Below are 27253 nucleotides of genomic sequence, written 5' to 3' on the forward strand. Positions count from 1 at the left end.
CTGTGTTGAATCTCTCTGCATTTAATGTACTGTACATGGATGACTCTCTGTTCTAATAATATGGGAGAGAAAAAACTCTCTGGGCACTTTTTTCCTCACCATGGTTAGCTTTCATGCAAACTTCTGTTGGTCTCTTTGATTTAATAGAATATGAATGGGGAAGACTAGATAGAAGAAATAGAAGAAATTGTTTTTGGTATTTGGGGTGGTGACCTTGGCCTACGGCACAGAATTTTTCTAAAAATTATGAGCCAAGACAGTTGGATTATTTACTAATCTTATGTGTTCCAAGCATAAATATTTTATTCATTTCATTTTATTAAAAGTATATATTGTTTTTCAGTCCGGTGGGACTCTCAAAGTGATATACAGTTTTTTAAAAAATAAAATAAGCTATGATGAAGGCAAAAACAAGCCTTCCTTTAAAAAAAGCTCCTTTTGGAAAGTATCAAAATTTGAGCAGTTGGTTGCTTAAAACTGTCATTCTAAATCTTATGATGAAGATTTACTATGAATCTCATAGTATTTCTGAAACCTTTTCTCCCTTTCATTTCAAGCTACCTTTTAAAAAACTGCTGCTGTTTTACTGGCATTCTCTCTTTTTTCATTTTTATTTTCTGAGGAATTTCCCCCTGGAAGACACCCATGCCTTTTTGAAATGAGCAAGCAATTAAAAAGAAGAATTTGCTGTAAATGCTTTATATGAAATTGGGAAGTACTGCAGTCATGATTCGTTTACCAGCTTGAGTTCTTTATTTTTGCTGATCCTTACTTTATTCCAGTTCAAGAGCAGTGATGCATCTAATCAAGCATTGACTGATTTGAGTGGCAGTCGTTCTCCAGAGACACAGGTGGAATTCTCACTCTGACTATCTAAGATCCTTGACTCAAGAAGCAATGAAAAAACTTGGGAATTTCTATATAGACTATAGAAATGTGATCTACCGCTGAGTGAACTCATATTTCATGGCAACTCTCTCTCTGATTTGTTTGCTTCTTTTCTTCCCATAAAACAGGCATGCTCAGGTTTTGGCCTGGCCCAAAGCAAGCCAGTTTCTTGGCTTATAGCTTACTAACCAATGCAACAGAGCTGGTCTATGAGAAATAGCTGATTAGAAAGGGCAGGTGTTCCCTCTGGGAAGGGTTGTGCAGCTTTTGAGCGGCTATGATCCACACTTGGCAATGGGTGGCTGCACTTCAAAAAATCATGGGCAGAGTCAGCACAAAAATGAAGCATTCCTTGTCATGCTTAATCATGTCTCCAGTTGGTCTTATTAGAAGATTGCAATTTGGTAGCAACTTTTAGAGGTCTCTGGGGCCACCACGAAGAAGGCTTTCAGGGAGCACATGTGGTCCTGAGGCTTTGGGTTGTTTACCTCTGTCCTAAGCTATCAGGCTGAGAATGCAAGACAATATATTGTTGCCAGTGTTGAAGTAACATTAAAAAATGCTTTATCAGCTGTAATTTACACTTTCAAATAATTCAAATGATTTAGCAATCATTCAGTTCCTTCTTCCCAGTAAACCTTGGGATAACACTTATGCAGAATCAATGTATTATAGTGATTCAGGTGTAGAATTTGGACTGGTGAGATCCACCATCAAGTTCCTGGTCCCCAGGGAATTCAGTGCAAGATTTTGGGCCAGTCACTCTCTCTCATCATCACCTACTTGATAGGGATTTTACTGGGGCAAAGTTGCATGAATCCTTTCCATGTATATCACTTTGAGCTCCCAGAGGAATCAAATGAAGGAAATTGTCATCATCATTTATCATCCCAATTTACTTTTTCTCTCCCTGGATACATAGAACACTCTAATTTGCTTTTTATGGTTTAATGTGTTGCATGAACCCAGCCATTTATGGTTCTTTCAATAAATATGGTTAAGCAATATTGCTTTATATTTTGTGTGATAAGCCAATGTCTTCTAGTGAGAGGGCTAAACATATACTGTGAATCTTCAGTATCTCTCCAGACCTCAATTCCCAGACTGGAGAAGGCAGGGAGGTGGGGAGCCAAGAAACTGACTGAAAATGGTCATGTCCTAGATGCCTGAAAGCGCAGAAAATGGACGTCACTGAAAGGCAAAGCAGTTTTCCCAAATTATCCAGAAACAAGAGAGTAAGGGGTAAAAAATATCTTTTCAGCATCTGTTTTAGGCACTCACTTTGCCATTTCTCTCTGTCTTTGGCAAACCACTGCTGAACAAGCTTGAATAAGCTTGTCTGGGATAGATCTTCCTGGCTGAGATCTTCCAGGAGGAGAAAGGGCAGCAGTCTCTTTAGGTTCCCAGTGCAACTGTGATAATTCAGACAACCACTAATGAGGATGAAAATGAATTTAAATAGCTGAAATGTTAATGGATCACCGTATATTGTAAGTTTTTGGCATTCTTGTCTAAAATCTCATGAGATGCAATGCATGAATACAGGATGCTCATGAAGTTGGTTGATCTCATGAGTTTTGAGTGTTGGGGTTTTTTTTAAATATAATTTGTACTTCATATGATGTTTCCACAGTTCCCATAAGAAGGTATCATTGTGCCTTGTGCTACATTCTTGTTCTGTAGGAAAAAATCCATAGCTGAGAAATTGGGAGCTGTAGAGCCATCAAAGGAAGTCTTTATATGAGCTCCATCAGAAAGCTAACTCTATTGTCTCTTTCTTTCCTTTCTCTTGTATCTTCTCTCTTTAGCCACTCCATGCATCAAAGCTATTAGTCCAAGTGAAGGCTGGACCACTGGTGGAGCCATGGTGATCATTATAGGGGACAACTTTTTTGATGGGCTACAAGTCGTATTTGGGACCATGCTTGTATGGAGTGAGGTAGGCAAGCTTGCTTTCTAGCTGCATTTTATCAGGCTGTCCTTGAACAGTCAAGGTAGTTTGGATTTGCTCTAATCATTACTCAGAGGTAGCATCAAGGGATAGCAAAGATTCCTAATATTCTCCATTGCTCTATTTCTGTTTTAATTTGAGTATAATTTACATAATTGTACATTATGTAGTACAACTGACCAGACCTTTCTTTCATTCAGATTTATTACCATCTTCCCTAAAACAATAGCAAACAATGGTGATGTGATTGCAGATAGGATGCACACATGCACACACACACGTGTGTATTGTCTTTTGCATATAGGCATGTACTTCTGTGTGTGGATAAAGCACAGTTCACACAACTACAGAGATCCTAGCTGAAGGGATAATTCATAAAGGGGCAGAGTTCTCAGCAAATAAAAAACAAGAAGATATCTATTCCTAATGTGCTATATAAAATTGAAAAGAAAAATCATGGAGAATTTCAAATTATGTTAATTCCACTTTGGGAAATAGAGCAAGTATTTTAGAACGCCAGAATCAGGGGAGAAGTATTTTAGAAGTATTTCTAATCTGAAACCACAGATTGTACTCCTGTGTGTGTGTGTGTATGAGTCTCCCATCACACACACACAAACACACTTCTTTATGCTTATTTATTTACCCCCCCCCCAAAAAAATCCCCATAGATTCAGCAGGTAAAACCAAAGCAATTAAAACACAAATAGCTAAATGTTGAATTTTAAAGGCTTAGCAAAAGAGATGTGCCTTAACCGATGTTCTAAAGAGGAGTCACAAAGTAGGGTATTCTATAGGTTGATGAAAACGCAGGGGAAAGTCTCTCTCCCACTTTCTAAGAAATGGGCTTCTAAAAATGAGTATATTTTCAGAAGGGCTTTTCTTGATTTTAATGCCTGGACAGATTCATAATGAATGAATTAATCTCTCAAGATAATCAGAGTTTGGGTCATCTAAGGGCTTTAAATGTTAAGTGCCTTGAATTATGCCCAGAAAATTCTTAGCACCAGTGTAGGCCATGCAGTTCAAGCCTTATATGATATACCAGTGTCACACACCAGTTCACAGCCGATCTGACTCTTCAAGGATAGTTGAACACAGAGCACAATGTAGGAGTAAATCAGGATGTAACCAAGCCTTGAATAATTGTTTCCAAGCCCTTCACAGTTAATCAGGTAAAGATGTCTTCAAGTCAAGCTTGGTTCCTGTTGATGACATGGGCAGAATCAGGCAATTTTCTTGGCAACACTATGGAAGTGGTTTGTCATTGACAATGACTTCTCCTTCTCCTTCTCCTTCTCCTTCTCCTTCTCCTTCTCCTTCTCCTTCTCCTTCTCCTTCTCCTTCTCCTTCTCCTTCTCCTTCTCCTTCTCCTTCTCCTTCCTTCCCTTCCCTTCCCTTCCCTTCCTTCCTTCCTTCCTTCCTTCCTTCCTTCCTTCCGTCCTTCCGTCCTTCCTTCCTTCCTTCCGTCCTCCCTCCCTCCCTCCCTCCCTCCCTCCCCTTGGATTATTTATTTATTTATTTATTTATTTATTTATTTATTTCCCAATCTAACCAACAGGTCTGGGATTTTCTATACTAGCCAAGCCCTTTCCTGTTTAATTTTTGACCTGAGACACTTATCTGGAACTGACCCAAATAACTCAGCACTTTTTCAAATATTGGGAAAGTTAACTTCTACTGAATTTTGACTTATAGATTCATCAACAAGTACCGCTGAGCATGGGTGCTACTTTTTTGGCAAAATCCCAATGGTCCTTAACTGTCCCAACATATTTTCTCTTTTTATTTTCTCAGCTGATCACCCCACATGCCATCCGTGTCCAAACACCCCCTCGTCACATCCCTGGCGTGGTTGAAGTAACATTATCGTACAAATCCAAACAATTTTGCAAAGGAGCTCCTGGTAGATTTATTTATACAGGTATGTGAAAATATCACATTGCAAAGTTCAGGCTGTGGGAGGGCTTCATTTTTCTCCCTCTCCTAAATTACTGAGGGTTAAAACTGGGAATTCATTTCAAGAATTAATCATTAGTACCTTTTAAAAATGTTTTACCTTTTTCCGATATTTTTGCGTGTGCTTTTCACAGATAATGCATTCAGATAATGTCTGAATAGAGTTACAGGTTTTTCTTGTGAATGTGACATCCTTGTTGAAAAACCATATTCTGTGTGTCCAAGGCAGATCTCCTCTGAGTATCAAGTTCTGGAGACAAAATTATGAGGACTTTCCTCTCCTGTTTTTGAGCTTTCCATTAATTGGTCCTAATGAAGTAGCCTTAATTAAATTGCCTTGCAAATTCTCAAAAGTTTTCTTAGCGTGTAAAAACAGTTTCTGCTTTCCTTTCCTGAGAATTTCTTTTGAATTTCTGTAGGTGATATTTTTGAACTTACCTTATTTGTTTATTTATTTCTGTTGGAGATGGTGGTGATAGTGGGGACATTCTACTAGTGGGGTTGTTTCCTATAACACATGCTCTGAAATCTCCCTGATTGCTTACATGGGGGGGGGGGATCTCATGGGATCTCTTGAGCTTTAATAGAAATGAGGAGAGCCAAGAAGACTGAAAATAAATAGATGAATGGTTGTACAGTAAAAGGCCAGCTCCTTGCTCTGATTCTGAGATTCCATTTATTGAAGACATGTCTTCTTCTTGTCTGCCCTCTTCACTGGGGCAGACTGAAACCAGATCAAAGTGATCTGGCAGAAGAGTGATTTTTTTCCCCCATGAGAAAAGGAAGAAGCTCTCCTAATTTGGATTTTCTATGTCACATCAAGGAGGAGGAGCCTTGGTGATTCAGAGGGTCCCAGTGAAGGACCTCCCACCATATGTCTCCATAGCCATTTCTACTTTGGCTGCCAGGAAAAGTAGAACCCCCACTTTGGGGTCTATGTAGGGGGATGAACAGAGAAATATAGACCTTATGGAAAATCAAATGTGGATCTCCCATGAGGTCAATATTCCTACTGGTAAGCAGAAAGAAGACTTTTTCCCCCCAGTGAGAAATTTGGAGGACATTAATGATTGCCAAGTCTTTAACCATAAAGGCATTCTACCAAGAATCTTGGCCCCAAATTGTCTATATGGACACAATAAAAATCTTGAACTTGGCAACTCATAGACCAGCACTGCAATTGTCGGAAGACTGTTAATGTATATGTAAAGAGTCCAGTTTGCGTTAGTTTTTACCAGTTGCAGCTTTCAGACCAAACGTAAGTGTAGCCCCATATAACACTCACTCTCGTACTACATGGAGATGTTTACCAGAGCATCTATCTAGTCTGAAAATAGACAAGAATAAAAATACAGGACAGTGGATTGTTGTTTTTCAGTCCGCTGCTGCTGTTTGGCAACACAGAGGAATGTAGGCAAGGACATTGGTAGAGATTCTTTTTCAGGTTCACTCAAGGAGAGAGAAAAAAAGTTGTTTTGCTGCTGTATGCTAGAAGATGCTTCATAAAATTAGCAAGGGTAAAATCAAGCAATTTCTCAGTCTCTCTGTCTAAGTAGATCATGACAAGCAAAGTGATAAACACAACTATTAAATACAGCTGCACCTGGTGTAACCAATTCCCCCAGCTCTTTCTGGCTGGTAGCAGAATGCTTTAAAGGAAGACACAGAACAATAAAAGAACTTCCAAGCTGCGCAATTAACCCAGTGTGTTGTTTTTCTTCTTTGTTCACTGTATTAGCAGTGTTGGGAACCTATTATAACGATAGTATGGTTTTTTAAAACAAGCTATAGATTACATTATTAATGATGATGGTATGCTTTAAAGGAGGAAACTACTCATTATTCTGTTTTGGTTCTGGTTGTAGTTTTTTGCCTGAAGCAGGAGACTGTTTTTCTCTACAAACCTAAACCTCTCTTATCTTGGAAAACACGCCATACATTTCCTGCAAAATTGCCAAAGGAATATTAAATTGGCAGGGTGGGTAATGCCGTATTTACTAGAAAGGACAAAGGTCCTGAAGTGAAGATGGAGCTCCCATCTCAAAAGGAAAAAACAGAAGGAAAAATAAGCCGTAAATGTAGGGAAAGCCTCCTGTGAAATGCCCAGCTTCCCCATCTTGTTAACCTAAAATTGTTATTCCAGGTGAAATCCATCCTAGGGATTTCTCCCCCTCTGAAGGTGCATGAGATGTGTTTGTTTGTGCATACCTATGAAACTATGCTCCAGAAAAGGACATGGACAGGACAAAAAAAAAAAAAAATTAATTAATAACGACTGGTTAAAATTAATTACCTGTAAAATAAAGCAACCATTATAAAATTAATTCATTGCCTGTAAAATAAGAGCCCCATATATAAAATTAATTCATTGCCTGTAAAATAAAAAGTCAATTTAAGAAATTAATTCATCTACATATACCAGCCCTTCTCTCTTGCTCATACAAACCACTCTCATACGTAGAAACAAGCAAATACTCGTGCAAGCACTCATTCTTCTTTCTCCTTTCACCGCTGACAGTAAAAAAAAGGAGAACAGATGAATAGGAGAAATGGGAAAGGAAGAGTTGCAGTGGTAAGGGAAGAGAAAGGGGAGCAAAAATGGGATGGAGGGGAAATGAGGGGAAGAGGTATACGGACAAGGAGAGACAGAAAAGAGACAAGCTCTGGTTACAAAAGGGTTAAGTTCACCAGGCAAACAGCCCTTCCCAAATGAGGGCTAATCTTCCAAGCCATCCATATTTTTCAACATTTTTCAGCCATTTGCATCTCCCAGCTTTGCTCATTTTCAACAGGGCCTTCTGTTCATCTTAGCAAATGTAAGATGACTCTTATCCCCACACAAATCCAGTATTTAGATTTTTTATTTCTTCTTGGGGGACATAATGTCCAAATGTCCAATGATTCTAAAGCTATTTGACTTGCATATTTCTACAGTGTGGCAGTTGCCTTACCTATCTTACCTAACTAGTGTGAGACAGAGGGCAAATTTCTGCTAAAATACAACATGCCGTGAAATCATATCGTTTATCCTTGAGCATCAACCATTCAGAAAAGGCCAGGATAGGTGCAGTCCACAAGCTGATATTATCATATGTATGACCATATCAATTTTTTTTGGGTGCAGCCTTTTACTTGACTGCATACAGCATATCACACAAAAATTCTTGATAGGACCATACTTAAAATCAAGTCAAGTCTGCCTTTGTTTTACAGTGTTTTATCTTTGCACAGAAGGATGCACCCTGATAAAATAGCACATGTACACCTGGTGAAATATTACATCAAAAATCCCTGATGCAGTCCTCACACATGCTACTCAGGGTTTCATTACTGTGCTTATGCACACTGATCATGTGGAATAGGAAAGTAAGACAGACGAACTGAAGGAGCCAAATTACAACAAACTGCAAATTCATGTAATTCTGCTAAGGTTGTGGTAGGGTGGGAAAAATGGAATAATGGAGTCACTTCCCTTTAGAAGCAAGGTTGGGTAATTCCAAACTAAAATCCAAGAGTATTCCTAGTGCAAATGGGCTATTGCTAAATCTATGCTCAGTTCTTGCTTTTCTTTTTATCCATTCAATCGTGTCCAGTTCTTGGACCCTGCCTGGACAAATCCCTTCAGTTTTCTTGGCAAGGTTTCTCAGAAGTGGTTTGCCATTGCCTCCGTCCTAGGGCTGACAGGTAGTGTCTGGCCCAAGGTCACCCAGCTGGCTTTGTGCCTAAGACAGGACTAGAACTCATGGCCTCCTGGTTTCTATCCTGGTACCTTAACCAAACTGGCTCTTTTGTAAGTAAGTAACTAAGAAGTTCTTGCTTACTACTGAGCAAATGTGTTCTGAAATCAGGCCAATAGAAATGCAAATATTCAATTTCTCAGCTCTTAGCATATATTTATTTCTGTCATATTTGGAGCTATTGTTTCTGACCAGGGATAGAGATCAATTAAAGTTTTTGAGGCATGCTTTAATCTGATCAGCGTGAGAGCTCAGGGAAGCTGATAGCAATCTCAGGGTCGAAACTAGGCTCCAATCAGAATCACCCAAGGGAGTCTGCCAGAAAGGCCTGCCTCTAGTGTTCGCATTAGCAAGCAGATGTAGATGGCAAGGCAGGGATTTCAGGAGTTCATGATTCAGCTGCTGAAGATCTGAGGAGGGTGCTTCAATATTTAATACCAAATCCAATATTCATTTCATGTTCCAACTGATTAGGCATTAGCTGAACAAGAACAGCACCAAGACAGCTTGTTTGAAGAAAGAGCCATAAACTGTTAAAAAAAAAGACAACTATAAAAATTAAAGATAAATTCCAAGGGTACATCTAAATGTCACAGTGGGAGCTGTTTTCTCTACGCATATGTTCTCTGTAATGGGTACTTCTAATGGGTTATGGCAAAGGATGACATGCTCGCATGGCTCTTGTTAGATCTGCAAGCAATTTCTCGCAGAGGAGCCTCCATCAGGGTTGCATGTCTGACAGTCATGAGATTGATCAGGGTGCCAAGCTGGGTATCACGCTGGGCATCCTTTCTCCCTCCCTGTATGGTGGGAGGAACCCCTTAGTGGCTTAATTAGTTAGAAACCTCTTTGTAGAGATTTGGAATTTGAAGCGACTGACAGATTGGTGGAAGTCTTGCCCTGTTTCTGATTTTGTTCTGGGGGGAAAGGGGATTTCGATGGCATCTTTCTTTTTTAAGCCAAGCAAACCATTGGTTTCATGGACCTCTGTTCAGCGGACCTCAGACGCAATAGGCTAAACTCTGTCCATATACTATATACTTCTGTGCATGTATAAAATCCTGCTTGCCATGATTGTATATACATGTGTAAATGCATAAAATATCCATGCATAAAATCCCATTCAGATTTAAGAAATACTTGGCTTTAACAGACACACCTTCCCCCTTGTTAGTCAGGTAAATTGAAAGTTTGCTGTACGCTTTGTCTAGTTTACAACTGACAGTTTAGCTATACTGATTTTTACAGTTATAGCTGGAAGAGATCTTGACCCTTCAGAAGGGAGATCTGTCACCTAACACCACCAGCAGCAAAATCACAACAGAGAAAGAATAAAAGATGAGAGGTAAAGCTGAATATAATTGAATGACATCCAGTGAACCAAGATCCAGTGTGTTCCTCGCCCACAATCACACTGATCGTTGATTTTTTGTGTTTTACAATGCACTGAAAAGCTAGCAATGAGGACACCAGGTTGACCTCACTGGCATGAACATTCCCGAACCTGGGAGCCACACTGAAAAAATCTTGCCTTCTGTTCTCATTCACGTTGGCATTCACTACTGTTACTGATCTGCATGGCCAAGTTAAGATTAAAGTGGTCCTTAATCCCAGACGGTTAGCATCTTAAATTAAAAATGCAACATCCTGAATTAGGCTTAGAAACAGTTCCCATTTATTTGTTTTAGAAAGCCTGAGGGCTAGAATTTGAAGATATATAAATAAATACCTTTGATTCTCATATCCTGCAGAACTTATTCTTATAGGTTACCACCATGAAATAAACACTTGTTTAGGACAGCCTTCTTCAAAATTAATACTGAGTAATAACCAGATTGTGTCCCTGAGTTACAAATCTGGATATTCCCATTAGATATTCTTGGTTAAATATGTGCATTTAGATCATTAGGTTTTCCTTTCCTTTCCTTTTTTTAAATAAAGCTGCTCCAATTTATAATCCCTGTAGCTTGATCCAAGACATGTAACTTACTTCAACTATTAGGCTCAGAATGAACAAGAGAAATGGCAGATAGTGATATATAAGATCTCAAGAGGATTCTGACAAATTCTCACGATTATTGGCACAACTTCTCTGCTCTGCTCCCAAAAGGGAAATAGATTCTATGGCGGTTGAAATGTGTATTATTAAACTCCTTAAGCAATCCAGAATGGTTCCCCATGGGCGGCAAAAATTATTCTAAGTATAGCAAAGTTGAAATTCTTAGGTCTAAGTCTTTCCCATTCAACCCCCATTTGATTCCATCCAATAGTCTTTAAACTGACCATCATTAGTCCATTAAAATAAATCAAAGTTCATGTCACCAGAGCCTATTATGGCTGGGCAAGGTACTTCCATTCTGTTCTGCTAAAGACAGCCAGATGGGAAGATCTGGGGCCAGACAAAATGCTGAATTGGCACCCGGTTTGACTCTGCACTCCAACACAGCAAAGTTGCAGTGCTAAGGGGTTTTGTTCACTCTGCTATGACCATTTTCAGTTTGCACCTCCTGGAATTATCCCGTAGTTTTTGCACGTCTCTGAATTGTGAGATGCAATACTTGGATTAAAAAAAAGATAAAATATCTATCTTAGGGATAACATATTATCAGAATTTTGCCGCTGAAGAAAATAAGTCATTGGGAAATATGGGTCTTGTGCAAAAATTCAGAGATCCACAATTTACCACCATTTTCATGCCAATGTATTAAAAAAAGAAGAAAAATGAAAAGAAAAGAAAAGAAAAGAGAAAAGAAAAGAAAAGAAAAGAAAAGAAAAGAAAAGAAAAGAAAAGAAAAGAAAAGAAAAGAAAAGAAAAGAAAAGCAGATGAATGGAGAAATGCAATGAAATGGATTTCCAACAAACTTCAAGAAACTAACATGGATCAGAAATTGTTGGGCATTCTCTTTGGCAAAGTACCCCCTGATATCCATGCTGACCTTATTAATGGTGGGCAGAGGGTTGCAAACTGACTGCCATTTTGAATTTCCCTTACTGCCCTTGTGTAACAATGATCAAGTGAGGCAAGATGGACATTTGCAGTGGCAAGTTACCTTCCATTCAAATACATAGACTCCCTGAGTTGAGTTTGCCTCCTGATGACTCCATGGAATGTTCCTGTGGTTTTCTTGGAAGCTGTGCAGAAGTGGTTTGTCTCCTTATGGGATGTTTGTCCAACTTCCCATCTACCCTACATCTCTGAAATTTCCTGATAGTCTTCTGGAAGCCATCTTTGGAGATGGCATTGTAGCTTGGTTCTGTTCAAGAAAATTAAACTATGAATATTTGGAAACGTCTTGAAAAATATGGGCGTTGACCAGTTTATTGCTGTAGAGGGACTACGGTGATTGTCTTTTAAATAAATGCATGTGCCCTCCAGGCAAGTTAACATCCTGTGGAAGGCATCTCTTGACTAGCAGCTGTGATGATCTGATTGCCCTTTTACAAGTTTTTTTGGCTTTTCTGTGACTTCATTTTTTCTGCCCAAAGCCACATCTAAAGTTGTATTGAACACCAAGGTGCCAATTTGATCCAAGGGAAGAATAAAACTAGTGGTCTCCTCCAGGATTTGTCCTTGGCTGTGTAAATTTCTACATTAAACCATTTTATTCCTTCTGAGACATCAAGGGAGCAGAATAACAGCAAAAGTTCTACATTACAAGATATTATTCATCAGTTCCTTTCTGGGTGACCAAAATCATTCTCTAAGGATTTACTCATTACTATCCAGCAATACTGTAGTCCCAAACAAAGTTAATTGTCTATAAGGTCCATTTTACCATTTCTTGTTCAGCAAAACTGATGATAGATTGATTTGATTTGATTTGATTTGTTAAGGCTGCCCAGCTCCAAAAAGACTTTGGGCATAACTTAAAATGTATCCAACCAGCATCCTGAATTGCCCCCAGAATGTCAGCCCTTTGAAGTAGACCAGACTAGGAAACCAAAGTTATGAATGCTAATGCTACTTTTATTATAAGGTTACAGTAACAGAATCTTGCTAGTCTGAATATGTTTTCCCCCTCCCTCCCTTTATCTTTATGAGAACAAGGGAGGATCAAGTCTGTCAGCCCTTCAAGGTAGTCCAGACAGGAAACCTAAATCATGAGTATTAATACTACCTTTATTGTAAGGTTACAATAACAGGATTTTGCCAGTCTGAAAGCACTTTCCTCCTCCCCTGCGTTTACTGTCCAGAGAACCAGATCCCTTCTGAGATGCTTCCTCCACCCTCATCCCTCCTTTGGACTGAGATTTATGTTATCAGACCATTGCCTAGGCTGTGGCTCTTCCTCCTGTCTCCCAAGATTATTCTCACAGCCCATTACAAGTCTGAGATGCTTTCTCAAATTACATTTCTGCCTCAGACTCAAATTTCTTTTTTCTGACCTTTGTTTTGGTTGCAGTTCATCCTCCTGTTCCTCAAGGTTATTTCTACCCCCCATTACACAGAAGCTGACTGGGAACCAATGCAGCTCACATAGCAGTGATGACACATGGGCATAATGGGAAGCACCCATTACTGCTCACACCCCTACATTTTGAACCAGCTGCAGCTTCCAGATGGTCTTCAAGGGCAGCCCCATGTAAAACACATTGCAATACTCCAATCGTGAGATGCCTAAGGTTTGAATGAGCATCTGAAGGACCTCCCTGTGGAAGAAAGGGCACAGATGATGCACAAGATAAACCTGTGCAAAAGCCGTCCTGGCCATAGGTGCCACCTGCTCTTTGAGCAGTAGCTGTGAATAATGTTAAATGGCTTCTTTTTCTCTCTCCTGATTAGCTAGCTTCTATTCTCCATTCATAAGTGTGCAGCATTAATTACTGGTTTCTTCCATTATTTCTTTTCTTTTTTCCTTTTAGGGCAAAATAACTTCCAACTTTTGAGTTTTTTTCCCCCTACAAGAAGAAGATTTCACTTGTCACTCTCTTTCCATCCTCTTTTTCAGCTTTAAATGAGCCAACCATAGACTATGGTTTCCAAAGACTCCAGAAGGTTATCCCAAGACATCCTGGTGATCCAGAACGACTAGCTAAGGTAAACCTCACTTTCTCACATATTGACTGCATTCACGTGAGAGGATAAAAGTTAATGGCTGCATTGGTATGGCATGCTGAATCACAAATCAACTTCCCACATTTCATTCTAGCATTGTTTGCCCAAATCTGATCTGTGTAGCCAGTTTATGTACAGTATATTGTGAGCCCCTCAATATGTTCAGTATATTGTGAGTTTATTTATTTATTAAGCACATTTCTATGTCACCACATCCACCGAACAGATGCAGATTAAAACATTCATGGTAGGAGTAAAACAACTCTAAACTCAATAAAAATAAAAGCCATATAACATGCCACCTAAACTATGAATAAAATAAATGAAAATAAAGATGAAGTAATCGAGTAAATCATGGTTGACTCTGGACAAACTTGTGATATGAATTGGAGGAGTTGGTTTGGTTTAACGTAGTGTTTGTAAATCATGCTTTATGACTTAGCATGTTCAGAGCATAACTGATTCAGTGAAGCCTGGCTCAGCCTTCCCTCCATTTTGTTTTCATGGCAAAAAGCTACTTGGAGCACATAAACAGAATAGTGAGATATGAATGACTAATAAATAATAATAATGATAAGAAAGACCAAAAAAAGTCTGGATAGTAGACATTGCAATACCTGGGGACAGCAGAAGAGAAGAGAAAGAACTGCAGAAAATCACAAAATATAAGGACCTGCAAATAGAAGTAGAACAATTATGGCAAAAGAAAGCAAAGATAGTCCCAATAGTAATAGGTGCCTTGGGTGCAATCCCAAAACATCTGGAGCACCGCTTGAAGACCATCAGCATTGACAAAATCCCCATCAGTCCATTGCAAAAGGCAGCTTGACTTGGAACAGCTGATATCCTGCGACAATACCTTTAACCCCATCAAACAGCATCTGCCTATCCCAGGTCCTTGGGAAGGACTCGATAGGTGGATAAAAATGCCAAATCCAGTCTAAACATCTGGATGACTCTGTGGCCAACCATAATAAACAGGAGTTGTTCTGAGCATTTCTCCTGCTTGGTTGCAGGGTCTGTCTGTTTTACACTGTGCTTGCCTAGTTTTTACCCCAACATTTTTCAATGCATGACACATCTTTAGTTGTCCTTCCTTTCTGCTTGTAGGAGATGCTTTTGAAGCGAGCAGCTGACCTAGTTGAAGCACTGTATGGGACGCCACATAATAATCAGGTTAGAATTCCTCTATCCTTATCCTGTGAATGTGGAAAGAAGGGATTGTGTTGGCACCTTCTCCTGAGTCACCCTTCCATCTGATAAACTTGAGTGGAAACTATGAGGCTTACTGCCCAATTAAGACTCCTCCACTGTCTCTACAGGGTTGATCTTTCTCAGTCTTGTATATAGGAATGTATCTGCAATTTCAGTGCAGGAATCCATTCAAGGAAGGGAGCTGGTGGAAGAGGGCAATGTCTTCTTCCTCCCAACTCTGCTGCAGAGGATGAGAATCCAGTTCACCAGTTCTGTTCCTCCTCCATCATCCTATCTGATAATAGTTCCAGTCTATTGTTAGTCTGTCTTCTATTGGATTAGTCTATTAGTATTCCAATAAAAGAGGTTGGCTTTTACAAAAAATTTCTAAACAGACTTATAAACATTTCTAAAAGCTTGCAACTCTGGAAGTCTTATTTTGCCCCATTCTTTCTTCCTCTCTCTTTAATCTACCAGCTCTTCTAGCCCTCTCTTTCTATGATATTCATTCATTCTTATTCCCTTCCTCCCATTCACCGCCCTCCCAAAACAGGGACAATAACCCTTGTCAGAGTTCTTACATGTTAGTAGCCAGAGGGCTTTTAGGTTATTATGTTCTGCAGCTTTAGGACCACAGTTGCTCACTTATGTTCTAGATGAGGATTGAGCAGTATTTTTTCCACTGAGGGCTATCTTCACATCAGAGTGACTTTATGAGAGCCATTTCACATGCCAAAGGCTGATGGAGTTGAAGCAAGTGAGGGGGATACCCATTTTTCTCCTTCTGGCATCTCCTCTGTCTTTCTTTCTGATACCTTTTTCCCTCCTACTCTTCCACTGCACACAGAGGCTGAACAGAAAGGAACAGAATACTCTTTACAGTATTAATCCCTTGAGGAAGAGGGCTTGAAATTATCTAGTTAGCCAAGTACCATTAGCCTGAGAGCCTATTTGAAATGAAATCTTGGAAATCAGGGATAATAACAACAGCCCTGATCTTGGTATCTTCCTACACATCTTACCCTGGTCCCTCACCACCTCAAGACACATGTTTGCCGAACATCTGTGGAGGATTTTTTTTTTTTAATTTGTAAAACAAATCAATCTGCCTGGAATAAAATTTATGTTGGTTTTTTTTGTTTCAGGACATTATTCTGAAGCGAGCTGCTGATATTGCAGAAGCGCTCTACAGTGTCCCCAGGAATCCAGGTCAGATCCCTGCTTTGTCTAGCTCCCCTGCTCATAGTGCCATGATGGGCATCAATTCCTATGGCAGCCAGTTAGGAGTCAGCATCTCTGAGTCAACACAAGGGAATAATCAAGGTAAAATTGCTGAACTGAAATGCACACAATGTATGGAAGTTTTGCTTCAAAAAGATGATGGCTAGACACTGGGAAATATCAGCCATGACCTGATCCTTTAACAAGATGTAGTCCTCATTAATTGCCAAGGCCATCCTAATAATTTATTGTTTTCTTTGTTTATAAACAATCATTTTAACTAAGCATCACTCCCTCAAGTGAAATTAGCAGATGCATTGGTCCCGAGTAGGGTTTATGGGCTTCTATTATGTGTTTTTATTTTTTATTTAAGGAGTGTTTTTCTAATCTGCCATATTTCTAGTCTATTTTTTAAATAATTATTAAAGATTGGATTAGATGTTTAGCAGAACAGATTGAGGGCCAGGGCCAGGGCCAGGGGAGTTCTATACTGGATATTCTGTATTGTGAGTGAGCTCCATCTTCTCCTTTGTTCCAGCTTTTTGTGGAACCCTTCTGGGACATTTGCATGGTCTTATAATGGTTCCAAGAACTGCTGGAATGCAAGAGTGCTTTTTAAAGAGCTTAGCACCGCTAGAGACACACCAGACTTTGTACATGTTATAACGGGAAAAAGATGCCACCTCTTGGCTACCTGATAAACTGTCCAGTATAAATCAACCTCTCTCCTGTCAAATATGGAGCTTCATGGGAGGAAATGGACATTAGCAAGAAGTCATTCTGGCTAGTATCTTCCCCACCCAGAATCTTATGGAAGGGAAAATCCCAACTTTGCTGTCATCAGGATTCCAGGTGAACTTCAGTTTAATCCCTGGGCCTGGATTAGATGGATGGCTTTGGCAGGTAAATACCCTTCTCCCCCCAATTTACTGTTAGGGGAAATAATTTCCTCCTATGCTCATTATTCATGGTAATTAAAGAAAAGATTGTTCTTTATATCCCGAATCTTTCTCCAGCCACAGTGGCATACATAGATTTTCTGCATACCCTCAGTGATGATACCATTCTGAAATACCTTTCAAATTTCTTCGAAAACATTGTCAATCCATAGCCTAAATCATCTCTGTAGTTCACATGTATGTGTTGCGGAAATACATTTCTTTCTCTTACAGTTTCCAAAGAGCTTTTTAATTTTTTAAATCCATCCTTGGTGCAAAAAAGAATGGACCATTCTGAATCTCTGCTAAAACCCCAGAGAAGGTGCAGCCTTGACCACAATTTGCAGCAAATCCCATGTTAATGTTATAAATATTAAAAACACAAGTGTGCTAATTTTTTCCAGATCTTGAAAGACCCTTTCCCATTCTTTCAGCATGAAGATCTGATTGGCAAAATGTACATACATTGTCAAACAAGGGGGTGTTCTTGTCAACTAGTGGGACATGCTTCTCATGGAAGGATGAGAAGCTGCAACAGATCTTTAGAGAGGCTCTCGTGTTATATCCTGCAAAACTATATTTGTGGAGTTAGTACCAGCATTAGCACACTCATTTGGCTTTTAGCCCTAAAAGGTAAACCCTTAGTCTAGCAATTAATCATCTGAAGACCCAGATCTTCTTAGGGAGAGGCAGAAAGCTATACAGAATTGAAGAAGGTTTTTAAATTGGACTATAAAATAAATCCTTAACACATTTATAGTCAAGCAAAGTGGGTGTGACTTATCCCAAGAAATCTGCTACACTATGAAAGGGTGTTTAATTCAAGGTATGTACTGCATCCATTTGAAAATATGTCTTAGCTCAAGCGTTGCCTACAAATATGCATGTTAGCTGCACACGGAACGAGAAAAGTTGGAGGTTGCAGAAAACTATTTGCATGTCATACTATGCAATGCTTGACAATAATTTTAAAAATGCATGCATGTATGGCTGTGTACACACGAAATAACAGAAGATTCCTAATATATCAGCCTTATTTGATAAAACAGATATTTGGAGTAGGAATATCAGTAGGAAGCAATTTAGAAGAGGGGAGTTTCTAAAGATGAAACAAACTTTATTTTCTGTTGCTCTAATGGGCAGAACTAGAACTGGTGGTTCTACAGGCAGACTGCTTGGTATTACTTTAAGTGAGACTTCACAGTAGTAAGAGCTTTTGACGATCAACAGTTTGCCCACGACTTTGCAAGGTTGTCCTTTTTTTCATGACTGGACCATCACCTATCAAGATGAAAGCATACATTATAAATCCTGCACTGAACAGGAGATCACCAACCCCCCCCCCCCCAAATCTTTTTCTACTCTGCAATTCTATATTTCACTTCATAATCTGAACTAACCCTGTGCCAAATTTTGCCTTGCACTTTCTTCCCCAGTGAAAAAGACTTCTGTTTTCTACCCTTATCTGGATGTTTGAAGATGTATTTTCCCTCTCTTTAGGTGGAGTTGCACAGCATATTGCTGTTGAAGGGGTTAGAAAATGATCCTGCTGGTTACTTTCTATTCCTCATTTTTCCTTCGCTCTAAAGCCTCCTTTACCATTCTCACTTCTAAGCTGAAAACCCCATGAAAGAAGTTCCTTCCTGATATCTTTCCTTGGGACTTAACTGAAGTGTGAGAAACCAGGGAGGCTGCAGACTGCTGGAATGGTGACTGTATAATTAAAAAAAAAAAAAAGAGTAGCATTCACACACACTTCTTGGCCATCTGGTAACTAAATAAGTATAAGAACACCACACTCCACCCATGAGAATTAAATTGAAATTCTTTTTCTCCTTTGGAAAAAAAAAGTGAAAGCAAATTCTCACATTATTTTCTCTCCATTCTATTCACATTGATGAATGTGGGAGAATTGGTGGGTGGGTTTTTTTTCGTCATTATTTAGGGTTTTGATTCCTGGGGAAATGTTATTTGACTGTATACTTGGGCACTTTTTCATGGTATTTCTGTAACTTCTGAGCTTTAAATGCTCATTTACCCATTATTGTCCCCACTTTGCCCAGATTCCCATGAACCCACTTCTTTCTGGCACCCTATTTATGACAGCCACACCTCTCTGGAAGCAAAACATAAGCTCATTAAGTGCCTCTTCCGTCAGCTTCTTCAAAATTCACATTATGGAAGAGGCAAAATGTCATTCACTTGTATTTAAATGCAAATAATTCACATCTCCCAAACTATTAGTTGAATTGAAATGTAATTGTTCTTCATGTCCTAATTTTGCAAAAACGTTTGATCAAACCATGCGTGCAAAGTTGTAGGTGTTCTGGCAACCACTGTTATCAAAAGCACCAATTAGATGGGAAAAGTGGAAGGTAGAGGAAAGGGCACAGACACGTAGAGACAATATTAAACATTGTCACGTGGATGCAGAATGAGATCGGAATCGTGTTGTGCTTGAAATAATGGTGACAGTGTAGAAAGCAAGAAAGTCTAATCTATTCCTGATCCAGAAAACGGAAGACCACATGTCTGAGAGACATCGTTCTGTTATCTTTATTGAAGGGCACTCAGTGAATGTTTATTTCTTGTAGGCTACATCCGTAATACAAGCAGCATTTCCCCACGGGGCTACTCCTCCAGCTCAACCCCTCAGCAGTCTAATTACAGCACCCCCAGTAACAGCATGAACGGCTACAGCAACGTCCCCATGTCCAACCTGGCCGTTCCAAGTTCACCTGGATTCATTAACGGTTCTCCCACAGGATCTCCCTATGGCTGTGAGTAGCTTCCTTCTCTTCTCTTCCTCTGATTCCACATAACCTTTGGGTTGACTTAAGCTAAGAGGCAGTCTGCCAGAAAATGTTTATTTCCTTTCTTTGGGTCATCTGCCAGAAGGTTCCTCAACCTTGTAATCAGACAATTAAGCCGAAACTTCTGCAGAGCAAGCCTGCAAGAACACACAGTTGCTCTTGTCTACTGCTTCTCATTATCTGCCCCAAATGTACTGTGATGGCTCTGTCTCTCTGGAACATCAGCTTTTGGTATCCTTTAGCACCAGCTGCTGGGAATCTAATATCCCATCAGAATTCATAGCTTATGTCTGCACTTCTCTCCTTTTTAAGCAATGCTCTGATCCAAAAAGCCAGGAGTGGCCAACAAGCAGCTCTAAGCCCTGTGTTGCCCAGAAGTTGATTTCAGACCTTTAACCGTTTTTGGACTAGTGTGTGGGGTGGGAAGGAGAGGACTGAGAGCATGAGAAGAACATTCCCAGAAGAGAAAGAAAAGGGGTATCAGAAGGACAGGAAATGCGTAGTCACTGCTTGGTTAAGCCCTACCCCCATTATCATGAATATCCTTTAGCAGTTGCTCCTAAATGAATGTCTCCTTTAATGCAAAAGGAATTACTGTGCAATTAGTAGATTAGATTGGTCGGATGTTGTTATTTTCATGTCCACAATGCCCTGAGCTTAGTAGTGGTGGCCCCTTCAAAGTAAAGCTGTCAGACTTCCTGAACTTCTCAGGAAGCCACAGTGCCAAGAGACATCATCATTAGAGAAGAAAACTCATCGAAAGTGCTTTCTCCAAAGTCCAGGTGCCTCAAAAACTTTTCTCTACCATGGACTCACTCTTTTTATGCATTATTTCATTTCTCTTCCTCCTTTCCTGTCACCCTCCTATTTTATATGCATAACAGTTTTATTAGCTGAATTTACTGCAGTTCTCTAGCCTGCAACCTGCCCAGCTCTGTTTTAGACAGGTCTAGCAGCTTATGGAAACTTAGCCACTTTGTATGACAACTGGGCCAAGCCACAAAAGCACAGATCTGCAAAAATCAGAATATAGGAAAGTATATTCCTATAACCAGTATAGGAAAGATAAATTCCCCCCACTTTTTTTTTTTTTAAAGTCTTTTCCTTGCTGATGTGTATGTTTTAAGGATAGTCCAAAATTACTCCCATTTATTCTATGAAAAGCACTTCTTCCCTCTTTTAAGTTTTTACTGAAATTTTCAGAGAGGGCTCAGAGGCAAATGAATTTTATATTCCTTTTTGTTTCCTTGAAGACACTAGAGTAGAATCGGGTAAAAAGGACCCATGCCTTGAGTTTCTTGTGAACACTGCTGAGAAGTTATGGGTTGGGGAATGGGGGAGAAACCTCATGGTTCATGTCTATGTCATTGAGTCTGGAAGAATGATTAAAACGCTTTATGCTTTTCCTACAAGAATGCTATTGTCTAACACCAGGTCTTATTAAAATAATGACAGGAACACCAATAAAGAGACTACAGCTAATGATTTTAGACTTTACTACCACTATTAATACTACTACAAGTAAACAACAACAACAACATATTATTTGAGTGTGTTTTTGGCCCTTAGTTGTCTCATGGTACCATGTTATATGTTGCCAGCCCTTCCACATAAACCAAGTCAGGAAACAAATACCATAAGAAATACTAGGACTTACTTTATTAATCTACGCTATAATAACAGAATCTTGAAAGTGTTTCTCATTCCTCCATCTCATATGAAAGAGAGTCAGGGTGAAGTTCCTTTCCCATGCCTCCCTGTTTTCCTAGGCTTCGTTTGTATTTTCTCAAAGTTGCCACATGTCTTCTTCAACCTTGTACCCCCAAGGTTTATTTTATTGTTACCTGCTCAGAATGCATCAAAACTGGGCACAATATAAATATTGGAGGAGGAGGAGGAGGAGGAGGAGGAGGAGGAGGAGGAGGAGGAGGAGGAGGTTACTGTTTGCCCATTGCCATTCTCTGTCAGTTCCTATGGTGTCTCCAGAGGAGATCCTATGAGGAGCAGTTCCAGGTCCTCCTAGACTCACAGCTAGTGCTGGAAGGGAGTGGTCAAGAAGGCAGTGGTCAAGGCAGCCTTGGCCCATCTGTGGTCTAAATAGGACCAGTAGGATTTTGCAGTGGTAATGCATGCCTCATCACTGCATGTCAGTATTAGTAATGATACTGTACATGAGGCTACCTTTGAAGACCACACAATGGCTTATTTCTTAACTGGCACTTAGGCTGAGTGAACATTGTACCTATGCTTGGAGGAGTCCTGCACTGGCTCCCAGTAAATTTCCAAGTGCTGGTTTAACCCTATATAGCTATATATGGCTTGACACCTACGTACCTTCAGGACTGCCTTCTCCAGCAAGAATTAACCTCTCCAATACGAGCATCCCAGGATCATTGTTGGTAATCCCCAACTTCCCTGTAGTAAAAGGGGCTGTGGGCAGGAGATGTTGTTTCTCTGTTGCAGTCTTGGCTGGGGAATTCTGGAAATTGAAGTCCACCCATCTTAAAGTTGCCAAGGTTGAGAAACACTGCCTTAGAAGATAGATATCCCCCTTTATTGTTGCCATTCTAGAGGTTTTCTCTTCTGGAGAGCATTTGGTGACTGCTGGTGGGTGCTGTGTGATTTTATATATCAGGTCTGCAATTGCATGTTATGTGTTTCATTTGCTTTTACTTGTTTATTGTAGAACCACCATGGATATTTAAATAGAGTTTTTATTATTCTATTAATGCTATTGTTGTGAACCACTAGGAATCCTTAAAAGATTACTGTGGTATATAAATTTAATGAGAGAGAGAGAGAGAGAGAGAGAGAGAGACAGAGACAGAGACAGAGACAGAGAGAGAGAGACAGAGAGAGAGAGACAGACAGACAGACAGACAGACAAACAATCCATCCATCCATCCATCCATCCATCCATCCATCCATCCATCCATCCATCCAGGGGATGGTGAGATCTAGTCCTGCCTTAAGCATGAGGCCAACAGGATGATTTTCGGCCAGTCATTCTCTCTCAGCCTTAGGAAGAAGGTCCTGGTGGGGCACTTCCAAAAATGTTGCCAGGAAAGTTGGATTGACTTGTCCAGGTAGCTACCAGGAGTCAAGATTGATTCAAAGGCAAAATAATAGTAACAACAACAATAAAGAACTAACAATAAATAAATAAATAAATAACAAACAAACAAACAAACAAAGACCTGTAAATAGAAGTAGAATGACTATGGCAAAAGAAAGCAAAAATAGTCCCAATAGTTATAGGCACCTTGGGTGCAATCCCAAAACATCTGGAGCACCACTTGAAGACCATTGGCATGGACAAAATCACCATCAGTCCATTGCAAAAGGCAGCTTGACTTGGAGCAGCTTACATCCTGCGATGATCTCTTTAACCCCATCGAACAATAACATCTGCCTATCCCAGGTCCTTGGGAAGGACTCGATAGATGGGTAAAAATGCCAAATCCAGTCTAAACATCTGGCTGACTGTGCAACCAACCATAATAGATGAAGAGTGCCTCTCCCATAAACAATATGGTGAAATGTAAGTTACTGAAACCTATACTGGATTGGTCGTCGCTCGGGTCAACAAGGTCCATGCTAGCTATTCTAGTTCATGGACATCTTGGTGGCAAATGGGCTACAGGACTCAGGACTGTTGGCTGAGCAATCAGGGCCAGCAGCTGCAGGACTACTGGAACAAAAGTTGTTTACCTGTCACAAATATACAAAGACTGAAAACAAAGAAATAATGATGTGCTATTACAAATCAAGTCCAACAAGAAGAGGATATCTGAAAAGAATGCACCAATTTTGGAAAGAACAACATCTAGAATTAGAAATAACAGACAAGAGGCTAGCAGATCAATGTTGATTTATAAGACAAAATAAAGTATGCACAGAAGTAGAATTGGAAGAACTACAAAGGTCCACCCTGGGCAAAGAAACCAAAAGCTACTTGCCAGAAGTCGCTCAGACTGCAGAGGCAAACCAGGGGGAGTCGGCAGTGGAGGAATCCAGCATAACTATTGAACTGTTATCAATCCCAAACCAGGCACCGTCTCCTCTGCCTTCTCCTCAGAAAGAACAAAGCCCTGTAACTAAAAAACAAAGAATAACTGAGCATCTAGAACAGCACAAGAACAACAGAATAAAGTTGCCTGCATTGAAGCTTGTTACATAGAAACAGCTAGCACAAGAATTAAAAGATGCCAATGCTGTAATATCAAATATAAGCACCATCTCACTGCAAGAAACAAACCAACGTACAGCACAGCTGCAGTTATGACTGAATACCTTGGATGCAAAATCAACAAACAAGAAAAAAGCCAAACAGTGCACCATCAAAATGGAAGATCAGGTTGGAAAATAAGATCAGCAGGCTAAGATCAGATGCAAACAAGCTAGAACAGATGAAAGAAAGAAGCTGAAGAACAAAAAGACTGAAAAATACCTGATCAAGGAATATCACCTAGAAACAAGGAAGACCAAGGAAGCTCTGGAAATAATAAAGCAATAAAGCAAATAACAGCCATAGCCAAGAAGATCAGCAGATACAAAGCTCAAATTGCACACTACAGGCAGAATCTCCAATTTCAGTCAAATCAGAAATGTTTCTACCAACCCATCAGTGGAGATACTGCAATGAGTCAGTCAATACCTGACAAAGAAGAAACAGTGCAGTTCTGGGTGCAGCTATGGGACAATCCGAAGAAATACAACAAGAATGCAGCTTGGATAAAGGAGGTAGGTAAGAATAAAAATGAAGCTGAAATGAAATGAAATAACTTATAATAACAGCAGAAGTGGTGGAGAAAAGGGCAAGGAAGATCAAGAATTGGTCAGTGCCAAGTGAAGATGAACTGCATGGTTTTGGTTGAATGAGTGGTCTGCACCCACTCATTGCCAAGCAGTTTAACAACATACTGCAAGGAGGTGAAATTGAAGATTAGTTAACATCTGGCAAAACCTACCTGATAATGAAAGATCCAGCAAAAGGGGCAATACCAGGCAACTACAGGCCAATTATCTGCTTGCCAATAACTTTCAAATTGCTAACTGGTATTGTAGCTGATGCAGTCCAACAGCATCTAGTTGAAAACAAGTTCTTTCCATCTGAGCAGAAAGGAAACCACCCAAACAGCAGAGGGACAAAAGATCAGCTCCTAACAGACAAGATGATTTTGAAAAACTGTAAGAGAAGGAAGACCAACTTGAATGTAGCTTGGATTGATTACAAGAAGGCATTTGACTCCCTGCCACATGACTGGATAATCAAGTGCCTAGAAATAACAGGAGTCAGTAGAAACATGAGAAGATTTTCTCAAAGATCAATGGCGCAATGGAAGACACAGTTGCTGGTCAATAGCAATAGATTGGGAGAGGTTAACATCAAGAGAGGAATCTTTCAAGGAGACTCACTATCACCACTACTGTTTGTCATTGCATTGATTCCTCTGTCAACAGTACTGAACAAGTCAGCCCATGGCTATCAAACATTAAAAACATCTCCCAGGCTATCCCACTTCCTTTACATGGGCGATTTGAAGCTGTATGGAAAAACACCATCTGAAATGGAATTGCTGTTCAGCACTGTCCAAATATACAGCCAAGATATAGATGCAGTGGAGTTTGGACTGGACAAATGTGCCATCCTTACCATCAACAAAGGGAAAATAGTGAAAACTGAAGGAATCAAGATGCCCAATGGAAATAACATCAAGAGTCTGGATGAAGAAGATCACTACAAATACCTGGGCATCCTTCAGGCTGACAACATCAAGCACACTGAGGTCAAGAAGGTTAGGAGTGAATACATCAGAAGAGTAAAGAAGATCTTAAAGTCCAAACTCAGTGGTGGAAATACTATCAAGGTGATTAACAGCTGGGAAATTCCAGTCATTAGATATACAGCTGGAATAGTGGACTAGACTCAAGCAGAACTAGAAGCACTGGATAGGAAGACCAGAAAAATAATGACAATGAATCATGCCCTTCATCCACGCAGTGACATTGACAGACTCTACTTACCAAGGAGCATTGGTGCGCATGGAATGCTGCAAGTACACCAGACAGTTGAAGAAGAAAAAAGGCCATTGGAAGAATATCTGACAGACAGTGAAGAAGATGCACTGAAGCTAGTACACCATGAAGGCTTACTAAATACTGAAAAGACCAAATTGGCCTATAAAAAAGACCCAATTAATAAAAGAGACATGGCAAGGCAAAGTATTACATGGCCAATACACACACACACACACACACACACAACTAGCAGGCAAAGCAGATAATAACCACACCTGGCAATGGCTAAGAACAGGAAAGTTGAAGAAAGAGACAGAGGGGCTAATTCTGGCGGCACAAGACCAAGCTTTAAGAACAAATGCATACAAAGCCAGAACTGAGAAGATAGCAACAGATAGCAAATGCCGCCTCTGCAAAGAAGCTGAAGAAACACTGGACCACCTAGTTAGCGGCTGCAAGAAGATCACACAGACTGACTACAAACAATGGCATGACAAAGTAGCAACAATGGTGCATTGGAGTATCTGCAAGAAATACCACTTGCCTGCAAGCAAGAACTGGTGGGACCACAAAACAGACAAAGTAACAGAAAATGAAGAAGCTAAAGTGCTCTGGGACTTTAGAATTCAAGCAGACAAGTACCTGCCACACAACACCCCAGACTTAACAGTTGTTGATAAGAAAGACAAAAAATTCTGGATAGTGGACATTGCAATACCTGGAGACAGCAGAAGAGAAGAGAAAGAACTGGAGAAAATCACAAAATATAAAGACCTGCAGATAGAAGTAGAACGACTATGGCAAAAGAAAGCAAAGATAGTCCCAATAGTTATAGGTGCCTTAGGTGCAATCCCAAAACATCTGGAGCACCGCTTGAATACCATCAGCATTGACGCAATCACCATCAGTCCGTTGCAAAAGGCAGCTTGACTTGGAACAGCTCACATCCTGCGACGATGCCTTTCACACCATCAGACAACAACACCTGCCTATCCCAGGTCCTTGGGAAGGACTCGATAGGTGGATAAAAATGCCAAGTCCAGTCTAAACAACTGTCTGACTCTGTGACCAACAATAATACTGCCATATTTTACTGTCCAATCATACTTAATGTCACTGTATTCAATAGAAGTTACATGAAGGAAAATACATATAGCTTTGCAGCTTTACACTGCTCCAAGCTGCAGTTCTACAAAACTGAGATCAAATTCCACTGAATGTGCTAGGATGGATTTCTGAGTCTGGGAGGAAAATTCACAGCACCTTCTCAGGCACCCTAAGAATAAAGTAGAAGAGATTCGCCATATTCCCAGGGAAAGAGTTGTGTCTGTGTGTGTGATATTAGCACAGATTTCATCACAGGATGAGTGACAATTCAGTGCAATATTCTGATGTGAGATTTTGAGGACAGACTTGTCTACCCACCCTGGGACAGAGGGACCCAAACCAGCTGAGACTATTGCAGAGATGGGAA

The 27253-nt window shown here is 40.0% G+C and overlaps 1 protein-coding gene across 1 annotated transcript in view; it reads left to right on the top strand.

Annotated features, from left to right (window-relative positions):
* The window catches only part of EBF2 (EBF transcription factor 2), a 237515-nt gene that overhangs the window by 193447 nt on the left and 16815 nt on the right, over positions 1-27253 (top strand). The window contains exons 9-14 of the mRNA XM_088151946.1: positions 2697-2827; positions 4637-4763; positions 13486-13574; positions 14703-14768; positions 15932-16109; positions 19540-19725. Coding sequence (XP_088008072.1) covers positions 2697-2827; positions 4637-4763; positions 13486-13574; positions 14703-14768; positions 15932-16109; positions 19540-19725 — 777 coding nt within the window. The remainder of the gene's footprint in view (positions 1-2696; positions 2828-4636; positions 4764-13485; positions 13575-14702; positions 14769-15931; positions 16110-19539; positions 19726-27253) is intronic.

The sequence above is a fragment of the Python bivittatus genome, unplaced genomic scaffold, assembly GCF_059951505.1.
Source record: "Python bivittatus isolate LINGU-HERP-01145 unplaced genomic scaffold, Pbiv_v1 ctg000680_np1212, whole genome shotgun sequence".
NCBI lineage: Eukaryota > Metazoa > Chordata > Lepidosauria > Squamata > Pythonidae > Python > Python bivittatus.